Below are 24,639 nucleotides of genomic sequence, written 5' to 3' on the forward strand. Positions count from 1 at the left end.
CTTTTAACTAAACAGCACCTGTAAGCTCTGTCTTACTTTGTTCAAATTGCTCAGGCTTCCCCAACTCATAAAAATATAGTATGAAATTATAGGTAAACAAAAACATAATCAAAAAACTTTCCTGTTACTGCAAAATCCAGACGTTAAAAGCAAACAAGTATTCACTGCAAATAAACAAAAAAACCAACCAACCAAAAACCACAACAAACCAACGAAACCATCTAAAAAAACACCTTCCAAAAATCCAGAAGAAATATTTTTGTGCTTAATTAAGGAGGTGTGCTTACCTTAATAGACCTACAATTTTTTTGATAGCACATTGGACAATATCCTGGGGAGAAAGGCCTAGATCTCCAACAGCCACTTGTAACAACTGCTGCACCATGTCCAGGGGCTGACCATCTATACACATGGCTACTGCTTGCTCATGAATTTTTTCTTTCTCCGACCTTGACAGATCATATAAATAGCCATACTTCTGTAGTGTATCCTGTGAACAGACAGTTTTTGGAACGCTAATCAGTGTACTTCTTATTTACAGGGCTGTATCAGTCTTCCTTTCTGCTAGGAATTAACATCACCAAGGGAAAAAAAAAAAAGATTGATGGAACTGAATTTTCAAAACCCAGGTCAACAAAAGCAAAAGTAGAAAACATTAATAAAATATGACAGAAGATTGATGTCTATCACTGCTAGTGATAGACATCATGGTAACACTCAAAGCAAGCACTTGATCAGTAATCATTACCTGTTTGCTGCTTTTCAAATAAGTGATGAAACTGTGAGTGAGTGTTTCCAGATGAGCAAGAGATTGTTGCAAATGATTCAGTGTTTCTTCATAAGCAGCAGATGGGCTTTCAGCATCTTTCATGTCATTATCTGAAGTTTTTTTTCTTGATTTCTCAGAAAGATGTTTGACTGCCTTAATAGCCTTCTTAGTCACTTCTATCCTGGCTTCAACTGGTAGCTGAAAAAGATTGCTCAATTATTTATTCATTCATTACCTCTAGACTACTATTTGTATTACAGCAGTGCCAAGAGGTCAGGTGGCTCCACAACACAGCATAAAACTAAATGAAGTATTTAATGGGAAACAACTTTGTTTCTAATTTGTCATTTATTAAAATGATCAGTATTCCTTTTCTTTCCTCTGCTGTCCTCCTTTTTACTGACTCATGTTCATTTTAAACCATATGAACTTCTTTTCCTAATTATATTAATTATTTTTGTAGACTGCCACCTTATAATCTTTGGTTTTTAATTCTTCACTGAGAGATGTCTGAGAGTTGCTTTAAAGACTGACTGATAACTCACCTAAGATTAGTTTTGTCAGGTTTAGACCACTGTTTAAAATATAAGACCGTAAGACCATAACCATGAGCAAAAACCCCATAGGAAAAATTTTAAATCAATCTATTTAAAGCCCAAGTAACAGTAGCTATACAGTAGTTTTAAAGACCTGTACAACCAGCTATATCTAGGCATTAAACTGAAACAAAGTCTGACTTTCCTGTTTGGGAAAAGACACACCTTGGGCTGAAAGACCAAAACAAAGTCTGAAGTATGATTTTAGACATTAATGTATCATTTTCTCATTTGTAGTAACTCCAAGTACAGTTTTAATAATGCTTGCAGTATACTTTCCAATGGGTGGGAGTGTCCTCTGCCTGAACTCTAAATCCAAAGCATGAGGTACTTTTAACATCAGGTGTTTTAGTTACTGGAATACTGAAAAAAGACAAACAATTTCAACTTTCAAGTTGAAATACACAATAGAAAAAAAAAAGCCTGAATCTGTATGACACAGTGAATAGGAAATAAGATGAATTATCATAAAAGAGGGGAAATAAACTGCTACAGCATTATTCATACAAAGTCCAAGAAATGTTTACAGCATGAATTAAACTAGCTACTTCTAAAGCCATAAAAAGTTTGATAAGGATTATTTAGTGGAAAGTTTTACAGTTGTCATACTTTCCCCTCCCTCCCCTAGATAAAAAGTCACAAGGGAAAGATCTGTAGTTCACTCCTGGTTTTTTGTGCTGTTACTGTGAACCAAACTAACGGTCTACTGGATATTTTTAAGGATGAAAGCAAAATGAGTGGACATAATTGTCAGAGCTAAGAAAGTCTGACAGTTTTAACACAATATAAAGGGAATTTTACCATACAGTTTCAAATGCAACAGAGTTCCATTCCTACTCGAAGCAGTAACTGAGTATGCTACTGTGAACATGGCCTCAATATCAGGTTTTACTCTAAGCAAGGAAAAATTCATAGCCTCCACATCACATTAAAATCTAATAACCACAGCTGGATTTATAAATCCATTTTAAAAACATGATAAAAGAAGAAAGTAGCTACATATTTCATTTTTTCCTCTTCTAGTGTAGATTCTAATGTTCAAAATGCAATTAAGAGAGATACCAAAGACAAATGATTTGAGTATTTCATCTAACTTATATCCTAGACAACAGTGTCAATATACTGCCAGTTTAGAAGTCAAACTGCCATAAGCACATGTAGAATAAAGCATTAAGATTTTAAAAAAATGAAGAAAGAAAATACAGCTTTTTAGCAAGCCTGTTTTAATTTTGCATTCACATTTGCATAGTGCCAAAATGCAGCACTACAAACATTTCTCTGGTTATTTTATTCCAAACCATGAATAGCTCTCCTCCATACTTCTAGTCTGCTTCAGTAATGAGATTTGGTATCAGAACCAGTGATAAAAATGTAGCTTAGGGGTTAGTTCAAGCTTTGTTTGCATGTGAAGTGAAGTTTTATATTTAAAAAGTTTTTACAGTTTAAGATGATTTTTAAATCTATAGGCTATAATGTGTAACAAAAAATCCTAAAAATCTCTTTTCAAATCAAAGAACATCACATACTATTGCACCTCAACCGATTTCACCCCTCAGGGTGAAAACTCATCTCATAAGCCTATTCTCCTCAGAGTATACAAGTACTTAATAAAGTATATTATGAGTAACATTTACTTATATGTGAAGATGTTGACCCTGCTACTCTTGTTGTCAGTGATTAACGTGCAAGCATGAGATTATGGTAACAGCTCCTCTCCTATTAATGGCACGGGAACCTGAGATCCCAGCAAGAGTGAAACACAGTATGGATGGAAGGAGCCACCAAAGGGCATCTGCTTAAACAGAGCCACCTAGAGCCTGTGGCCAAGGACCACATTCAGGTGGCTCTTAAACATCTCCAATGTAGGAGGACTCACCACCCCCTCTGTGCAACTTGTGTTCAATCACCCTCATAATGAAAAATGGGTTTTGATGTTCAGATGGAACAGCTGAGTGCAGTTCCTGTATCTGTTGCCAAATCACAGAATAACAAAATGGCCTGGGTTGGAAGGGACTTTAGAGATCACCTAGTTCCAACCCCACTGCGCTGGACAGGAACATCTTCCACCAGACTGCTCAAAGCCCCACCCAACCTGGCCTTGAACACTTCCAGGGATGGGGCATCCACAGCTTCTCTGGGCAGTCATTTTTCCTAATATCTAACCTAAACCTACTCTCCAGTTGGAAGCCATTCCCTCTCTTCCTGTTGTCTGTCTCCATCTTTCCTGTGGGTTCCCTTCAGGTACTGGAAGGCCACAATTAGGTCACCCCAAAGCCTTCTCTTTTCCAGGCTGAACAATCCGAATTCTCTCAGTCTTTCCCCATAGGAGAGGCGCTCCATCCCTCTAATCTCACCCAACTCTTTGTTTGCTACCACTGAGCATGACATTAGATGGCACAGAACACACCTTTGGCCAGCCCAGGTTACCTGTCCGGGCTGTGTCCCTAAACCACTTTTTGCCTACCTGCAGCCTACTCAGGGCTGAGGTGTTGAGATAAAAATTAAGCCTTGACACGGTACAAGCAGTGCTCAGCAAGTCAAAATCCCAGTGGTATCAACACTGTTTCAGTTACAAACCCAAAGCACAGCCCCATTGAGGCTGCCATGATAAAAATTAACTTTACTGGATGTTTACTTTACTTTTATGATAAAAATTAACTTCATTACTACTGGACCCTGTAAAATTCATCTGGAAAAAGTTTAAGGAGCTAGTTAAAAAAAAAGAGTGAAGTTTCCTCTTACGCACTCTCAAAGCAGATTTAATTAAAATAACTCTATAAATGAAAGACACAAGAAAGTCCCTTGCACTGATACTAGAAAAAGAAGTACTGTCAATATCCACAAACAAAACAAGGTCAGGCAAGGCAAACCAACTGAACTGGAATGCAGTCATAAAATGAAGCCAAGTAATTCAAAAAGTAACATCTGAATGCAGTCACGCTATGTAACAACATTTCTTGTACACCTTCAGGCAATGTCATGCCCTGTCTTTATCCTTAGTGTTTTATACAGCATTAAGTCAATCAGCCAGACAAAAGATAGTGAACAATATTCTGGGCTTTTTTTTTTAACTGAGCTTTTTTTATACAGTTATTTTAAACAGCATTCAGTGTCTTTAAAGTCAAAAAAATTATGCAGGTTCAAGTCCAGTGGTAACAGGCTTTCATTCCACATCTGTTTGGTATGCGGTCAAAATGTGGACATTGTATTCCTGATTGAGGAAGCAAAAAGCAACAGAAAATGGTCAAAACAGTACTATTGACTCAGAGAAAATAAGTCAATCTCTCAACTAAAATCATTAAGATGCAAGACAAGTTCTTTTTAATCTTTTAAATCAGAATTTGGTAAAGAAGGTATAAAAGATGCAATGTTAAACAAAAAACGTAATCAACTGTAGTCTGAAAGAATATGGCTGAATCTATGGAAGGCTGCAAGAGAGTTCCTATGTAAGGAAAATTTCAGCCTCTCTTTCTCTACAGAATACCTAACTAATGATACCACTGCTCTTCATTCTGCTTTTCCCATCTAAAGCTGTAGCCTTTTCCTCTTCTAATCAACATATTGTGCCAAGCTCCATTTGTAGTGTGTGTTCAATAACAAAAACACAGTGATTTAAAAATATTGTTTTCAGTTGTGTTTTTGTTGTGCTAGGCTTTTTTTTCCAGAGTATTGTTAATCAAAAAACCATCAGGGCAATGACCTATGAGCTCTACAACAGATGGTTCTTTGAAGATATAACCAACTCTCCAGCACAATGAACAAAATGCTGGCAATGAAGGAATTAAAAAACAAAAACAAACACGCCAACTATCTATCTAAAATGCTTCACAAAGATAACAGAAACACGAACAAATGGGAAATCATCATGGTAAGAAGCTGATATGATCATTGCTATAATTAAGAAACTATGACATCAGTATTATTTAAAAGCAAACAGAGCTGCTGGGAAAAAAGATGACAGATTCAAAATGCATGCAAAAATATAAGCAGTCATTCCAATGAATATTTGAAATATCTCCCATTTAGGAAGAAATCTGTTCCGTACACTCAAATAGCCTATTCTTAACATTACAGAGACTGAATGATTTTTATTTAGTCAGAAAGACTTAAATAGTTATACAGAGTTAAAAGTGTATCTGAGTAGAAGTGCCACAAGCAGCAACCTTCTCAAGTGATCTCCTGTGGTCAAGGGATCAATAATTCAGCCCTTCAATGTGTGAGGAAGGCGCAGACAAAGCCTTGAGCTCCTTGCCTGTTTCATTTACCACAAAAAAAAAAAAAAAAAAAAAGCATCAATCTCTACCTTCAACTACATTAACCATGTTACTTTATGTCTGTGGTTTACTGAAATCCCACTGTGATGCATGTCTGGTCAAACAGTTCCCACCACACAATCTGACCACTTTCTGAACCCTTAATGCCTGAGAACTGAATCTAATCTTCTCATTTCTACTGATTGCAAGACACATGGGAGAAAAGGATCTCTGGCCTCTTAGAACTAGAAGTAACTAAAACCGTGTCACATCCTGAACTACAGTCAGTATAACAATGTTAGTTGTCTTTTCATAAATGCAAACAGCCATTTCTCCAAATTCAGACATTCTCTCAATCCCTTTGCCCAGTCAAGCGTGGCTCATTCAGTCACTGCTGGCCCAATTAATGAGAAAGCTAAAACACAGAGTTTGTGGAAAGGAACAGGTGAATAAAAGGGCCCCTGTCAAAACCCCTAACATTCCTGTCTTTGTCAGGAAGAACAAGGAGATGCAGAAGCCACCACTAAACCTCTGAGATTTCATTTCCTTTTGCATAATTACACATTCTGCTCCCAGGTTTTCTGCCATATCCAAGTGACTCACAAGCAGAAGCAGCTGCCTATTGCTCTGCTGGTCCACCACTGCCTCTCCTTACTTCTACTGAAATACTGGAACAGCAGAGATATTTTGATATCTGTTTCCTAAGTTCCTATATGGTAACAACAGCAAAATGCTACCTCTGAAGTTGAACTCACGTAGCCTGACTCACACAGTGCTATGTAACCAATGTCCCATTACCTCTTAGTACTTGAGAAATTTCTCAATTGTTTCTGACCAAAAGGGGTTTTTGATGGAGATACTGTTCCACAAGAATACCAGTGGAGTGCACCTCATCATCTCCCTGGAATAGTCTCTCTCTTCTTTCCCACCTTCCCCTTCTGACATTTTGAAGGAGTAAGAGAGAGGTGTGAGGTTATCCAACATTTGTTTTTTGGGGTTTTTTTTCCAGTTCACCTCTCAACACTCCAAAAAACCCACTTCACTATCTCATTGTAAGCTTCCTTTCAAATTTCCTCTATGAGAGAAAACTCAGTTGTCTCAGGACAGTACAGATTATTTCATGATAATGACCATGTTTTTTTGCATTTTGACTAAGTATTAGCACTTCCATACAGTAGTTAAATATGCACCTGCTGTGGGAGTAAGAAACTGATATAGCAAACTATCTGGCCACAAAACTAGACTGGGAAGAAAGTGCTGAATTAGAGATTAAAAGAGTGAGCACATGACCAGGGCAGCCTCAAAACACATAACATTTAAGTAACAGATGCAAGCCAAAAGGCTGCTTTTATGTATGAAGTGTTTTCCAGATGAAAGGTAGAGGAAAGAGACCTCAGAGATAAGTTTCCAGGCTCTACAATGATAATTTCTCATTGTACAGTTCTACTTGAGAACTGAACAGGATCCTGAGGCAAAATTAGTTGCAAGCTGTCAATCCCAAACCCAGTGGCACATTAGATGATTTGACCAACTGTTTCAAGCACTTCTTGAGCATCTTTCACAGCAAAAAATCTAACAGGTCTCTACTACAAAATTCTGCCTGACCACAAACCACAATCATCTTGCCTTTAGTGTTTCTTTCATGCTATTCCTTCTCTCAACTCTCAAGAGGGTAGAGAAAATGAGTCAGAATCCTGAACAGAAACAAAAGAAAATAAATAATCAAGGTGTTTCAAAACAGACACATAGTGGAGGATGCAAGGATCCACTCTCTCCTTGCACCATTCATCTGGAATAAAGGAGAAATAACCTTGAAATACTCAAGAAACATTACCAGCAAGAGTTTCAAGTAGTCAGTTGCAATCACCATATGTAAAGACAGTACTTCCTTCTCATTAGACAAGCCATGCCCTTGCTACCTCAGTTTAGGGTCAAGTCTGGCAATTAAGATCTCAGGATGAGTCTGAATCATTGCTCATAAGCATGAAAAAGTACCTTTATGAGATAAAAGGGATCAAAACACCTAAGCTAAGATAATAGCTCTGCTAAAAAGGCTTCAGAGACAGCTGATAGAACTACTAAGAAAATATGCTGGTTACTCTGACAGTAAGATCACAGCATAAATTCTGTGCTGACAAAGTTTCTTATTATCCCAGCTAGCATTTTTGTCACCTGATTCTTATATAGACAGAAGTTAGATAGGTTCTAATAAACCTATACTAATATTGTGGGAAAATTAAAACAGTATTCAAAGACAGAACAACTGAAATTCACCTCATTAAACATGGTGTATAAATACCTCAGAAAAACTGTCACAAACCAAAATAAAGAAGATACACACAATAAACCCCTGGACATTTTATTGCCTTTTCCTTTCAGATACAGTTAGTGAAGACATCTCTAGATCTTTTTATAAGGTAAAAGAAATCTCATTTCTCTTTTTTGCTTCACACTAAAGATATGTAAGAATGCATGCGTAAAACTTTATGCTAGAAATGTCCTTGCAAGTAGGTTTCACTGAGCAAAAAGAAACTCCACATCTGGTAATATATGTTACACACATGAAAGTGCATTCTTTCAAAACCAGGCTTTAAGCCAGACAGAGATTACAACAGTTTATAACTGACGTTATTACAGTGCTTAGAAACCATGCATTGGGCCAGAATACTTTCTTTGTGGAACATCTTATTCTGAATGCAAAAGCCTGGTACAAGCACAAGTCTGTGGCACAATGAATTTTAGGATGAGCGTAAGTAAATAAATACAACCACACCAGCGTCTGATGGAGTGAGGATGCAACAGGGCACAGGCAATCCAGGAGGCTCCTGGAATGCATTGATGACAATGTCCTTCTCCAAGTCATACAGGAATCAACGAGGAGAGGTGCTATGCTGGAACTTGTTTTCAACAACAAAGAAGGACTGGAGGGGAATGTGATAATGAAGATCAGCCTGGGCTGCAGTAGCCATGAAGATACTTAGTGCAATGAGGAGGGTGCACAGAAAGTTCGCTGCTCTGGACTTCAGGGATTTGCCTGGTAGAGTACCATGGGATAAAGCAAAGAGAGACCCAAAAAGGCTGGTTGATATTGAATGTTAGCGTCCTTCAAGAGCAGGAACAATATCCCAAAGAAGAAGCAGTCAGGCAAAAATGCTAGAAGACCTGAAGAGATGCAAAAGAAGCTCTTGGAAAAACTTGAAACACCAAAAAGATAGCCTACAGAGGGTGGAAACAAGAAAGGTACCTATGAGGCATACAGAGGAACTGTCCCAGCAGCCAGGGATCAGGTTAGGAAAGCTAATGCATTGCTCAAACTTTATCTTGCCAGGAACACCAAGGGCTACAAGCAAAGCTTCTATATTGGTGATAGAAGAAAGACTAGGGAAAATGTGTGCCCTCTCTGGAATGAAATAAGAAGCGGGGTTACCTGAGACATGGAGAAAACAGAGTCACTCAGTAACAGTTCTGCATCAGTCTTCACCAGCAAGTGCTCCAGCCATGCTACCCAAGTTGCAGAAAGCAAATGAAGGGACTGGCAGAATGAAGAATAAACCCCTGCAGAAAAAGCTCATGCTCAAGACCATCTAAGGAACCTGAATGTGCACAGGTCCTGGGGCCTCATGAGATGGTTCTGTGCGTTCTGAGGGAGTTGGCATACAAATTTGTTAGGCCACTGTCCACCATTTGAGAAGTTGTGGCAGTCTGGAGAAACTCCCACTGACTGCAGAAGGGGAAACATAGTCCTCATTTTTAAAAAAAGGACGACCTAGGGAACTGCAGGCTGGTTAGTTTCATCTTGGTGACCAGCAAGATCATGGTGCAGATCCTCCTGGAATCTATGGTAAAGCACAGAAAATCAGGAGGTGGCTGGTGACAGCCAACACGGTTTCAGTAAGGGCATATCATGCCTGACAAATCTGGTGGTCTTCTCTGACAGGGTTACAGAATTGGTGAATGAAGAAAGAGGAACTGCAACTGGTGTCATTTACCTGGACTGGTGCAAAGCATGTGACACTGTTCGGCATGACACAGAAACTGGAGAGATGGATATGACACAAGGACCACTTGGTGGATAAAGAATTGGCTGGGTTTGCTGCCGACAAGGAGTTTCATTAAGGGCTCAATGTCCAAATGGACAGCACTGACAAGTGTCACTCCTTAGGGGTTGGTATTGGGACTAGCACTGTTTAACATCTATGCCAAAGACAGGGACAGTGACTGAGCCCAGAGGAAGCCACAAAGATGCACAGAGGGATGGAACAACTTTCCTGTGAAGACAGGCTGAGAAGTTGGGCTGTTCAGTAAGGAGATGGCTCTGAGAAGATGTTAGAGCAGCCAAAGGAGGCTGCAGGAGAGCTTTCCACAGGGTCCATAGTGATAGACAAGGGGGATGGCTTTAATGAAAAAGAGCAAGTTTATATTAGATAAGATATATGGAAGAAATGCAGAAATCCTCCATGGCAGGGAGGTTGGAACTTGATGGTCTTTAAGGTCTTTTCCAACCCAAACTCTTTTCAATGACTCTATGAAATACACAATATCTTATTCTCAGTTGAATGAGCACACAGACTTCGGGGTTCCCTCAAAACTCTCACATCCACAGATCTAACTCCCCTAAGTGAATAAAAATCCCTTCTTTTTATACTGGCTGTCATAAAAAGAAAAGGTAGGCAGAGGAAGATTTACAAATGTATCTTTAAATGCTGCAAAATGAAAACTGTAACATCTCCTGGGACTTTCTTCTTGATACTATATTGAACTCATATACGATATGCTCCACCTGAGGACTAAAATTCTTTAAAAATATCTCCTTACCTTTGTGACAGCTTTGGAAGAAAAAGTAATTTCATCAATGAAAGTAGCAATATCATCTGGATCGAGTCTATCAAAGTATTTTGAACACATATCATACGCATGTAGCCACTCATCCATGGTTTCTGGTATTTTTTTAATGAGATGATGATCACCATTCCAAAAAAGTTTTTGTAACCACACAGCATAAACAGAACTTGGTGACAGCATGCTTCCATCTTTTTTTGGAATTTTGGGAGCCAGTTTGGAAATAGATAAGATATTTTGACTTGTAAGGATGGGCTCCAATGTTTCCAGAGGGTTTTCATTTTCATCTGTTAGTTTTTTGTAATTAAGACCTAGTGAAAGAATGAGAAAGAGGTAAAAGTTATTCATAATTAAATCTACTCACACTCCACAATTACATGTGAAAAAATGAATACACTAGTACCTGCAGAACTAAAAAGACTCTAGCCCACCCCCTTTTAGAAATAGAAATACTAACAGACTTAGATTTTATGATTTCCTGGTGCATGCAAAATTTCTCAACCCATGGAACATATTTTAACATTATATATCACTCCAACAGGGGGGAAGGGGTACAAACTGAAAGAGGGTAGATTTGGATCCATTAGATTTAGGTCCATTCTTCCACTTAGATACATGGAAGAAATGCTTCACTGTGAGGGCAGTGAGTCACTGGAACAGGCTGCCCAGAGAAGCTGTGGATGCTCCATCCCTGGAAGTGTTCAAGGCTAGGTTGGGTGGGGCACTGAGCAACCTGGTCTAGTGGAAGGTGTCTGTGCCCATGGCAGGGGATTTGGAACTGGTTGATCTCTAAGGTCCCTTCCAACCCCAAGTGTTCTGTGAGTCTGTAACACAGCCCGTAAAAAGTAGATTCTCAAAGAAGCAAGAACATATATATAGTATATAAAATCCTGCTAGAACTAAATGTAAACCCCAGAAAACCTTATGCAAGTCAAGGCGTAAGTCTTCATTAATTTAAAACATGTATTCTGATCATGTAACAACTGGTACTTACCACTTAGGAAAAATTGCAAGGCACTAACTACAAGTAAACTAAATAAGGTCAGCTAGAGATAGGACATGTAGATCCATTTACATCAATATTTATATAATCAAGAGTCATGTTACTACTCTGCTTCCCAGAGGAAGAACATCCTTGCAATTAATTTACCAACAACAGAAGTATTTCTAGAAATTATACTAGTTTATTTTCTTTGCATATAATTTCTAAGGTAACTGTCTTCTATTGTCATGTTCTTATTCATACATATTGTCATGTTCTTCCCACATACTTTGGGCCTGCAACCTCTGTAAACACTTAGCTGTTGCTCCTTGACTCCTATCTCCAAACTATGCTGAACACTGAGAAATTTGATTAGGCGTGTAGTACGAAAACTTAATTTTTTACCACACAAAATTTTTACCACAAAATGTATGTCTGATATATGCTATGTCTGTTCCCAAGACATCTTTTTATACTTTGAAGGGAAACAATAATTTCATGGCATAATTTTCTTTGGCAAGCAACAATGATTGTTGAATAACATCAATAAGAACTGAGGGTTATCCCTCCTCTCAAAAAAATTTACTTTTTTCTTCCTGCAATACATGAATTCTTATGCACCATCTCTTCAAACTCTGCAGCACAGTTAGTGTCCAATACACATTAGTTTCCAATATTGATCAATTAATTCATCCTCACAGGAGGTAATGCCATACAGTGTGTATTTTTCATTCTGAAACTCGATTTGGAGTTGTACAACTAAAATTCAGGATAGTATCCAACTAACAGGCAAATTGAAAGTAGTATTTCAAGTTTCAGAATGCTTAGCAGCAGTGCATTTTACAATAATTGTCTGAAAATGTAGGGCTACAAACAATGCTGTAATTCTGGGACAGAAAAAGGTAATACCAAGGGCAAAACATAACAAAAAATTATTCTGTTTCAGACAAACAAACACAAGTTGCATAAACTCCCTAATATATTCTGTAATTCAGACTCTTGAAAGGTAAACTTTCTTAAGCCCTTTGAGAATATTCATGTTAAACTTGTAGTGTTAAAACTTATACTCTAGCAACTTGATATTTTTCATTTAAAATTTCACTATGAAATATTGCCAATAATTTTAACTTGCATCACTAACAGAAAAATGTTCTTAACTAGTTTTTTCTTGCTGTGAAAGAAAAAACTGTCTTTCCAGTAAAACAAAGAGAAAGAACTTGTGACTGTATTAATTGTATTCATCTCCTCTGCTCACAGAAAAATCAAACAATTACCCTAAAAAAACCCCATAAACTAGCTAAGCATAATCATGCCAGTACTTACATAAGAAAGTAATAAATACAGTAATGAAGAAAACAAACAGGTACTGTTTTACCTGGTGCAACTGCTTTGAATTTTTTCAGGAGTCGGATGTGAGTTTCAGGTTTAAGAGCATGGTTCACCACTTCTGAGCAGCCACAGTTTTCCAGAAGTGTAAAATAGTAAAGCAGCCTTTGGTGATCTTTGCCTTCAATACTTGGGTAAACATATTTAGCCATGTGTTCATGAAAGGTTTCAGGACTGGTTTTCAAAGTCTCAAACAGAGCAAGACTTTGTGCTCTTTCTTCTATTTCCAGTGTTGATAACCTGTGTTTAGAAATATATTTGCTTAAAGACCTGGATGGTTCCATGAAAGACTCTTACAGCTGTACACCTGGGAGACAGGACAATCCTTTCTTCTCTTTAGGGTCTCACTCACAAACATTTAGATAATTGTACATGCTATAAACAAAAGCTAAGCAACTCTTGTATTTCCCAATCCTGTTACCTGGGACATGCAGATTAAGGGTTATGAATACTGAAGTGGAATTCAAAGCAGGATTTCACATCTGTGAGTATAGCTATATGTAATAGGAAAAATACATTCAGGATATGTGTAAAGGAAGACTTTATTAAACAAATGAACCAACTATGAAGGATGCTCAAAGATCCTATTGCCCTGCTAGAAGCCTTCCCAATCCATTATATTCTGTTTTCTGTAGTTGATGAGTACCTGTGCACAGCTTGAGTTACTATCACTGAAAATTGGCTCTTGCCCAGCAATTAATCTATTTGGCACTATTATTTATGCTTAGGACAGTTTACCAACACTTTGGCAGTTTAACAAGTTGCTTCTCAAACTGTCATCCATGAATGCTTATGAAACTATCAGTAAGCCTTGGGCTGACCTCAGTCAGTCTCACTGCTTTAGGAAATTCTTTCCTGAATCTTTTGAAAAGAATGTATTAGTTCTTTCACAGCATGAATTCAGATACCTCCAGCTGACTACATAAAAGGTAATCACTCCTTTTTCCCTCAACTGGGAGAAAAATGGGTGCATACCATCTTAAGTTTATCTTTCTCAACCGAAAGTTTTACCTAAATCTGAGGAAAGAAGTAACTTACAGATGATTCCTACCTTGAGTTTCCCCAGAGTCCAATCATATGGCACATTAGATAGTACATTTCATTTCAAAATCTGATGTCTTCTTATACCATTTGATTTTCCTCTACTTTAAAAATGATTAAATTAGAATTTCATCATTTCCCTCCCCAAATATACGTGCTGTAAGTTAGTGTTTCTCTTTAATATCCAAGTAAAAGGTCTCCATTTCATTCTTAAAGATTATTTTTTTACAGCAAATACCACAGACACAATCTTGTCATTTTAAAAATTAACTGATTGCTTAGTGAGAATAAGATTTTTTTTTGTTATTTTTACATCTGTGACCTAACCCAAGATGGTTAACATTGCAAGCATTCTTTCAATTCTATAGATTCTTCTCCTTTTTTTTTTTTTTCTACAATATTAATGAAAACAAGTATGATGTCAATAGAAATAAAGTACCATCCACTCTTCATATTGGGAAAAGCAGACACTTGGACCTGATGTACTTCAAGATTGTGATATAACTATTTTTTTGTGTTCATACCCGAAGTTCAAACTAAAAGCTAGTTGAGCATTAAATTAGATGAAAAGGATTGGCAGATATTTGCAGTGTTTTTAGGGCAGGGCTGATTGCAGATATGAAGAGTTTATGGTGTTGTTCAGAAAGATTCTGGAACAATAGGTTTTGTGATAGACAAACAAGATTTCGTGTTGCTGAAATCATAAACTGCATTTTATAGAGTTTTGATAATCAAATGTGATCAGATTCCTCAAAAGAAATAACTAAATTTCCACTAAATTTTTATGAAATGTCATAATGTTTATCACTAAATAATCAAAGAAATAGTTAATACAAACTATGTTAATACAAACTATGAAGCTCTTTTGAGCTTCTCCCTACGTAAAGTGGCTTATAGAAATACTGCATATTTGGTTAAAGAGATTAACTCTTAGAATAAACTTAATTTCAGTTCAGAATGAATGCATAATAGAAGATGTATTATTAATGCCATAATTCCAAGATTCAAATATACTGTAATGGTCGTTTGCTGTCAATCAATTTTAAAATGAGATTATGATACAAAAATATGCTCAGCAGCATATTATGCTATTATAAATCAACTTTTAAGACTTTTCACTAGAGAAAATATGGTTACTCTGTCTTCTGTGATTTCTGAATTCTATGAATATTAACTCAAGGAGAACAAGAACAAAGAAAACAATAGAAAACTGTTGCAAAACACCTTAGGTAATATTTGAGTCCCAGAGAAGGTAGCTGGCTCTATCACACTCACCCCAGTGTTGCTATGTTTATATCCTGATTGTCTGTTTTGTTTAAAGCAGTAAATAATTTAGCAGCATGAAAATTTAGGGAGTATGACTTCTCTGTTTTTTGGAGGAAATGAAGAAAATTTCAGAACATTATTTCATCTTCTCAGACAATTCAACAGGCTTTGTTTTTTATCCCTCACATTTTATAAAATGTTTCAATGCTTTTTAATTAATAGTTAATGTTAAGAGAGGTACCAACACTGCTGCAAGCTAAAGGTGCTTTAAGAATTTAACACTTGAAACAAACCAAATTAATTTGATCATATCTGTCAGAACAGTAGGTAAGAGCTGCTGTATTACACAGAGAGTTCTACATCACTGTCATCTGCATGTGCTGTTCAGGCAAGTAGCCTGGTCTTCCATCAAATGGGTTTATTCCTCTTTCAGTAGGCAAAAACTGCCTGACATGATGTAAGAGGTTAAAATAAATAAATAAATAAATTTTAAAATAAATGCCCTGAAGCCACTGTGGAATAGAGATTATAAGCACCCCTCCCTTTATGCCTCACCAGTGCCAGGTTTGGTCTGCCATAATCTTTTATGCTAGAACAGTTTCAGCAAAACATTGTTAAAAGAAAAAGCCTGCTTCTATCAAAAAATGCAACTGGTATGAACAGATGCACAATGTGAATACGGATATATTTATTTCCTCTATTACACAGAATAGAGGTCAATAAAGAGCAAAATGCTAAAAGACAGAGAAACTATCAGGTTACAGGGACTGTAACACTAACTACAGGATGAGTTGCTACTTGAATAGGGAACTAAATGTTCAAAGCTGTGGAAACATGAACACTGAAACCAAGTCCTGGAATACTCTGAAGAATGGTAAGACATATACGGACTTCTAAACTTGCCTGCAACAGTAGTTTTTACACCTGGTTGGGAAAGACAAAAATTCCCATACTATCCCAACACAAGACAAATGAAAACACAACACCAACTCCACTCCCAATATAATTCAATTCTGTCATACATTAGCATTTATTTCTGTGTAACATAATTGTATGTGTATTTGCAGAGGAGACAACTTACCCACTGTCGGTGAATAAAAATTCCAGATGGGTCATGTAAACTTCCCAAAGTGGAACACTGTATCGCTGAGCCAAAGAAATAGCAATTTTATAGACATTTTCTTCAAGTGTCCTGGTAGAGGAGAGACATGAGAGAAACAAGGAAAAATTGTGTGAAGTCCTATGAGATGTAATATGAAAAGAAATGCTTACGTTAGAAAACTCACTATTTATTTTAAATTTTTTTCATAAAACAAGAATGTAAAATATTTTTTAAATAAAAATACATTAAGTGTGTCTCTGCATTTACTTATACTTTGTGCTCCATTTGGGGGGAAAAAATAGAAGAAAAAAAACCACAGAGAGATTTCAAAGACAGGAACCTATTCCACAAATATTGGTTCTCAATGGCAGCTTCTACTGTGCTAAAGCAAAAATCTCAGTTTTCATTCCATTTCAATTACGAAGTGATGAAGGATATTAACTTGTCACAGAATTTATTTTACTTAGTTTCAACACCTACAGTGTTTTAGCACAACCGGTATACAAATCCTCAAAGCTCTTCCTAGTAGTTCACAGACACAAACACTCCTAGTATTTGTAGACTAAAAGGTGTGAAGATATCCATCTCACTCTGTCCTAAGTATTAAAAACTGCTTTTCTATTAATGCAAAAACCCTTGGACAAACAATAGATGGAGAATATGGTAAAATATTAAAGCCTGAAGTTAACTTCATACTAATCTGTACTAACCCAGTATAGCATGGTTCAAACAGAGATAAATGGTTCTTGTTTCTAGGCTGGCATAGAAGCAATACTGTTAAGGCTAATGCTGAGAATTTTGGGTTTTGGTTTCAGTTTGGTTGGGATGGGTCTTTTCAGGATAATTCCAAGAAAAACACAATCTCGGTGTAATGACTTTCATGAACACCTGTCATGAACAACTTCTCTAAAATGTACTTAATGTGAATCCTTGAGGAGGCTCAGCCTGAGCAGGGAGGTTGGGCAAGATGATCTCCAGAGGCCCCTTCCAAGCTCAGCCATTCTGTGGTTCAGTGAAAGGGGAAGATGATATGAATGCTTTAGTTGCAAAATAATCCAGTCAATCATAGAATCAGGAGTGGCTCCTGCAACTAGTGGGATCCTTTCCTCCTGGAACTTTATAAGCTATACCACAATCCTCCCTTCCTAAGAGCAGCCTAAGGCAGTGGTGGTTTAGGGAAATGATACCATATAAATGAAGAACAGTACAAGCAATTTACATTGTCAAGGTAACAAAAAAAAACAAGCAGCTGTTGCACAATGAAAAGCTGAAAAAAATGTCCATTACCCTGCAAAGAATCTTTTAACTTTCTTTTACACACCCCTTTTCATGCCCAGCTCTGACTGCCTGTTGGTGTGAGCCCAAGGACTGCCAAAGGAATCCTCACTGAAGGCTCTAACACAGGCACACTTCGGATGTATTTTGGTGTTGCCTCCCCAAGACTGGTGCAAGCCCAATGAACAACAGCCTCCAAAGAAATACACCAAATACAAAAAATAAAACAGAAAACTACTGGTTAGCTAGTTTTAGCAAATTGCTAGTTTTAGTAAAAATTGCTCCTTCTAACACTCTTCTTATTTTGTAAATAAGATGCAATATTTTCCAGGTGTTGTTCCTTCAAACAGCACTTCATAAAAGATTAAAAAACATGAGGCACTTAATTAAAAAATAAGAACAAATATGCTACACAATTACACTGAGTTTGTGTATCTTTTCCATTAGAAAATGCAGATTAAGACTCCACTGAGAAGATTAAAGCAAGGAAGCAGTAAGCTGAACAAGTAATTAACTGGATCTTTGCAACTGCCCAATATGGAAGTGCCACTATCATCCACTTAGTAAGAGGCCTTACTTCTTCTAACCCTTTCATATTGTGTTTTTACATCTACTTACGGTAAGGAACTTTCTCTTCTATTTTACAAGAGATGGTATCTATGAACTCTTGGGTGACAGTGTAAATAACCCTGCTGTAATCAAAGTAAGCATCTGTAATAAGAGAAGACTACTTGCACTGAAGATGCTGTAGGTAGTCATCAACATGTCACCTACTGACACACTTAGACAGAAGTGCTTAGTAACAATATATACAAAGCAGGCAATTCCAATGGAAACATGAAAAGATGATTAAAAGCTATTTTTATGAATGCAGTGACAAAATATGTGCAGGTACAGATTTCACAGATATAAAGCATCAGCTTAGTGTCCAAAACCTGACCTTATACAACTACTTTTATTTGGTATATCGATTCCATTTAGTAGCAAATTTCTATTGGAATTGTAACTATGAGTAGCTACAGATGTGGAAAACTAAAAATATTTAAATATGCTCTTCAAAAGCTTTATGCAGACATCAGCTGAAAATCTGAGATTATATTTAAAGCTTCTTATTGCACAGAACTCTTCCTCTGACAGTCTGTCAACTAGTCAGCTGTGAGTGTCCCTAAAATCTATGTCATATTCATGATTTGTTCACAGTTTGAAGTACCTGCATGCAGATATTAATTAAAGATATTTTTAATATGAAAAGTACTATCCTCTATCTTTTTTTTCTATTCTGTATTTCTAAAAGATGAGATAAAAGCATGCTAAATATCAGAACATATGCGGAGAAGTACTTCCAAATGACTATAGGGAAAAAAATACAGTGATATACAGCAGTTCTAACTAAATTAATAAAGTACAGTTTAACAATTTTTTGCCTTTTTTTCAACTATAGTTCATTCCAAACTTTGATGCATGGGCATACCCTAATAGACTGCTAGTGCAGGTTTACATGAGATGAAAGAAAGAGACCAAACCTTCACCTATGCTCTGCTTTCATTAATCCTTGATTAACTTTAATATTAGTAGCTAGTAAACGAAGAATTATAGATTCAATTATAAATCCATTTATTTGAGCAACATTTCATTTAAGTAGAGCAGTTACATACAAAAAGCTCCAATTGTAGCAGCACTACAGTGTAAATCTCAAAAGCAAGTAAATTATCTCTCTAAAGGTCAGCACTACTTTCAATTTACTCTCCTAATTTAAAGTTTAAAGCTATTCTATTCTGAAACAGAGAAAACAAACCTAATACACATTACTTACTCTGCCAATCCTAGTATTGTTTCTCTCTTGTACTGTGCATCTGCTGTAAATCTCTGCACATCCACTCCTTTGCCAAGTCCTTGCAGAGTCTGAGCCTGAGTGAAGTCCAGCAGTCGTTCATTGTAGTAATGCAGCTGATTTATCAAACTGGTGATTTCTTCAGGCCAGTCTGCCTGGGCATAGTGAGTAACATGCTTTGTGACCATCTGAATCAACTCTTTTGGATCAGCCTGCAAAAATAACAGACAACAAACTAAAAAAAATCCCTCTTAATTCTGAACAAAAAATTATCAATATATAATTGATCCCTGTGTTCAGAACTAGGAAACATTTGTTTCCATTTCTTTGGAAATTTTAAGTAAACAGAATTTAAAATTTTCTGTAACGCCCATGTGCTCTGGTATTGTAATTTATCCTTTTGGAATGTTTTAGACTACTCCATACGATACAAACATTTTAAAAAAACCCAAACTTACCTCAGCAAATTAACAGCAACCAATGTTTCACTATGACTGAATGTATTTGTTTTTCAATTCCTCGTTTTTATTTACATTGAGCTAGGCAACTCATTGATCAAAGACTGAAGTAAAAAAAAATACTGAATTTCTGATACACTTCTATTATACAGGACTGAAGAGAGAAATAGCTTTTAAGTGTTGAGAACTAACACTTTAAAAGAAGTATTGCAAGATACACAAATTAGTCAAAGCATTGCCTACACCCTGAATCTTCAAAGAATAAAATACTGATCATCCATGGACTACAGCAACCTCACTTTTCAAAATACCTTAACCACAAATAAAACTTACTTTTCTGTGTTAGAAATTACACACCAAGTGCATCTCTTATAAACCACTAACTTCTGTAGTCAAAAATCCTCATAGCAAAGCAACAATTTACAACACGAAGTATGAAAAATGAATGCATGCACTGTGGAGTGTTCCAGTTTATCTCAACATCTGGACAGTGGCTATGTCTAGGCACCTCCACTTGACCAGAGCTCTGTGTAGCATCTGAACACTTGGCTTACTCGATACCTTGATTTCTCTCTTCCATGAAAAATGAGGGCACCAGCAGTTCAATGCCCAAAAGATGCACTGTGACTTCTATGTGCCATCCACTGAGGAAGGAGTACCTCCAAAAGAGCCACCAAAAAATACCTTGGGATGCCAGTGTAGATGAAGTATTTCCTAAGAGAAACAGCTGATGTAAGTGCTGTGATCTCATAAGTGTTGAGTGTACCCAAGCAATATACTTTGGTTTTTTACTACAGAATTATTCTGCTACATTAGAAGATAAATTTGTGAACACTGACTAGAGTGCACAGCTGGGTAAAGCATGCACCGAAAGTTTAAACCTTGAGGCTTGCTTTATTTTTTGTGGGACTTGCTGGTCATTCTAAATTGATTTTTCTCCAAGTATCTTAATTGACAGGCTGCTCACTGAGTCACATTAAATGCTACAGGGCATCCTTTTTGCTCTCCACTCTACACTTCTGAAGCCCTCCAAACATTGCAAACTCATTGGTTTTATAAACAACAGCAGCACATCTTTCAAGGCTGCTTAGGAGATTGGTACTAGAATAATAAAACTTCACGAAAAGAGACAGGCAAGTAGAGCAGTGCCTCTACAACACAATTATATCAGCTGGAAACCCATCCACAGCTTATTACGTACCCTGGTATCTCATTCTATGTGATATACCAGAAAACAGAGCATGGAGACAGAGCAAGACAGGGAAACATGTTTAACATAACTGCCTAAAACCTGCAGTCCACTGAGAAAGGCAGGTTCCTCTGACAACCTATGGGAGTAAATTTGCTCTCTTTTGTTAGCTTTCCCCTCTCTCCATTAAGGCCCCATTTGTAATATTTCTGTAAAAGCACCTGTGTGTAATCTTCCAGGCTGCCTGTTCATGGTCCCAAGGACCTTATTTGGAAATAATGCCTTGGGGCCTATTGGTCTTGGTAATGTCAAATTTAGAATAAAAGAATCTTATACTATGCAAATACCCATGTATATATAACACCACACATATATGGCAAAATAGAGTGCAGACACTTCAATCCTGAAGATAAAAATTATACATTTAGATTAAGAAAACACAACTGAACTTTTTTTACTGCAAGTAGTTGCCAAAGATTGTCTTATTCTGTTCACCACCAGAAATTTTTCAATCAAGTGTTATTATCCTCTTATCTCTTAAAAAACCTACGACCCAAACTATCACAGCATATGAATCCGAAATTAGAGAAATATCCATCTTCTGTTTGGCATCAAGATGCATTGAACTTGTATTTCTTAATTTTAAGTATTAATTTTTTAACATTTTTACGTTTTTAATAATACCTATCTTTTAGAAGAAAAGCAAAACTATTTCTACATCCATTAGATACTTAGTTCAATTAGACATGATGCTTCTTCTAACGAACAGCAAGAGAGAAAAATCACTACAGGTGCCTGCATCACCAGTTTTCAAAAAATGTTTTAACAAATTTCAGTTGAAAAAACCATAACAACTAGCTAGTAACAGTACCTGGCCATGAAGAAAATCAGTAAAATCAGTCAAGTCGGAATCTTACCACAGCATTCACAGAGTTTTTCAAATCTTGGACTTTCTTCAAATTGCAACAGACAGCAATTTGTGTAAATACAAATTAATTTTGACAAGCAAGACCAATAAGATGCCATATTCAACTTGTTCCCTTTATAACATCACCTATCAATTACTGCACCAACAATCCCAAGAGCTACCACACAATTCTGTTGGTTTTCAGAGTCCTTTGGCCAAATAGAAATTGTGCTTAGGTGTCCAACTCCCTGATTTGCCAGATAATCTCCTCCAGTACTTCTAGACAGATGTTTGAAAAAAGCTTTCTCTCCTGTGATCATGCAGGAAGGGCATTTTACAGGCATACACTGTAAACACAGGGTAAGTTTCCAGAGAAGCCACAAGAGCTGACCCAAATGTATTATGCCCTTAACTCAGAAGCCTCCCTAGCATTGCCAGGGGAGATTCCTCAGGAAGCCCCTGCCAATGCATTTCACTCAGCTCTTGGGCTAACACTATATTTGTGCTGACAGAGGCCTTATTTAAGAATTAAGAAAAAAACACAAAATCCAGAGGGGAAAAAAATAAAAAAGCACACATCACTTTAGCATAAAGCTGATTTAATTTCATCTCTTAGATGTGATTTACTCAGAACTGGTCAGGTTTCCATCCCTACTGCCCCACTGGTCATTACCAATAAACCTCAGCAGGGATTCAGGGTCCACCTGAGTAAATGTTTTAAAGCAGTTCTTTTTTGACCACCCTCTGGAAGAGACATCAGTGAAGCCCCTGAATATGTGCGTCACTGTGATAGTATAAAAGCAACACTGGTTTTATAAGCAAATAGGAAATTTTTATCTTGGGATGTCTTCATTCTTATGCCTCAATTAATCTTCAGTTTTTGAGGCTTTTTTTCCTGGTAAGTTGGTATTTCTTTTTTCCTCTTCCAATCTATGTAAGACTTAATTCAGTCATACACATCAGAAAAAAATAAACAGAACAAAAAAAATTTATGAGCTATTGTGCTGCTCATCTCCTGCTCAGGAAGTGGCAATAATTTTACAACTATGGTAATACTAATAAAAAAATAATAATAAAACAACAAAATAAATAATAAAATGCTCTACAATGAACACTTTATCACTGATATAATAATAGATCACTGTAAGGCTATTTGGCTTGCTTACTTCTTTTAAGACCAAGAATCCATCCAATTGTTCTTAAATAACATATTATTCTTTTGATTCTGTTTTTAATGTAAATAATCTACAGACTGCAATACAGAAACGATCAGAAAAAATGATCAGAAAAACTGCTTAGATCAGAGGCCAATCGACTCATAATTACCTCAAAGACAAAACTGACACTGTGGACCTCTCTTGATTGAGGTTGCAGAGCATTTCCATCACCTTTTGAACTGTAATCTTTTGACAATGGGCAAAAGCTGCCAGCTGCCACTGCAGTCAGCCACAGAAACCCAGAGGGGAAGGCAGAGGATAGGCTCCCTCGTGCCCAGATCCCTGTAACATCAGGTTTGTTTTACACCATTTTAAGCAATCCTAAGAAAGGTATCATGCTCCAGAGGGAGACACATACACCAATCCAAATCCTCATGGATAGCAAAACAAGGAGATGACAGCATATGAGCAAGGGCAACCAGGGAGCTGGAACATCCCTGCTGCAGACACAGCTGCCCTTTGCCCATTTCCCTGCCTCTGCAGTTGCTGCCCATCACCAGTGCAGCCGGGAACCAAATCACACCTCTAGAGCACATTCATGTTTCAGAAAGGAGAGCTCTCCCTAATCCTCATAGCAGCTGCCATAGTCCTTGCAGCAAGAGATCCAATGTGCTACGAATCTGATGGAGGGGAAGGGAAGAAAAAAAGAACAAAGTGAAGCACATAAGACAATAATTTTCCTCACATACTGAAGCAGGAAAAAAGATTTACAGGAACAAAAGAGTTCACCCAAGAAGTAAAATCCTGAACATGCCTGTTCACGCAAGAAATACACTCTATCTCTCCACAGGACAGCTTTTCATTAATAAATTAATGACACTTGTCTTCAACTTAGACTTTTGTCATGCCGTGAATCAAAAGTACTTTAACCTAGATACAGCACCACATGAATCTGGGGAAGCCAACCTTCCATACCACAGTTGTCTCACATCTGATCTGTCCAAAGCAAAAGATAAAACGTATGGCTAAAATGGAAGATCAGAACATCTCAGAAATAAACCTTTACTGTCACATCACTCAACTGTGAGGATACCTCAATATTATTGTCCTTCCATTGCTGCAGCTACGTGTATTGTGTGCCAACAGTTTTGCCCAGGATCAGCTTTCACGACCATTTTTCTAAAGGGTACAGGAAGCAGATCTCATCACTCACCAGTGAAATCACATGAGGGCAATATAAAAGAATATCTACCAGAATACCTTCTGTAAGCTACAAGATGCATCAGGATCAAGTTGTACAAACTTATTTAAAAAACCAAGTAGAGAATCTATTGCTCATCTCTATTATTACACCTGTAAGTCTTACATATTCAGGCATTAAAACAATATTCTGTTTCAGATTTAAAATCTTAAATCATCTATCAGAAGTTTCTGTAACATACTCTAATATCTCAGCTATAATTAAGTATAATGGTTTTAAAGCCTGTCCATACTCTTTAAAAAACGCTTCTCACCACAATATGGTACATGGTACTGCAAACAAAGTATTTCCTACTATACTAAAAAAATTGTATCTGGATTATGTAGA

At 37.0% G+C, this 24,639-nt stretch overlaps 1 protein-coding gene across 2 annotated transcripts in view; it reads right to left on the reverse strand.

Moving 5' to 3' along the window:
- NBAS (NBAS subunit of NRZ tethering complex) overlaps positions 1–24,639 on the reverse strand; it is a 161,691-nt gene that overhangs the window by 44,139 nt on the left and 92,913 nt on the right. For both annotated transcript variants that reach the window (XM_039721603.1, XM_039721601.1), the window contains 6 exons: positions 19,323–19,552; positions 16,214–16,324; positions 12,815–13,065; positions 10,434–10,768; positions 749–967; positions 288–490 (listed from right to left, as the gene is read on the reverse strand). In XM_039721603.1, coding sequence (XP_039577537.1) covers positions 288–490; positions 749–967; positions 10,434–10,768; positions 12,815–13,065; positions 16,214–16,324; positions 19,323–19,552 — 1,349 coding nt within the window. The remainder of the gene's footprint in view (positions 1–287; positions 491–748; positions 968–10,433; positions 10,769–12,814; positions 13,066–16,213; positions 16,325–19,322; positions 19,553–24,639) is intronic.

Source organism: Passer montanus, unplaced genomic scaffold (genome assembly GCF_014805655.1).
Source record: "Passer montanus isolate IOZ18808 unplaced genomic scaffold, ASM1480565v1 scaffold46, whole genome shotgun sequence".
Classification (NCBI taxonomy): Eukaryota; Metazoa; Chordata; class Aves; order Passeriformes; family Passeridae; genus Passer; species Passer montanus.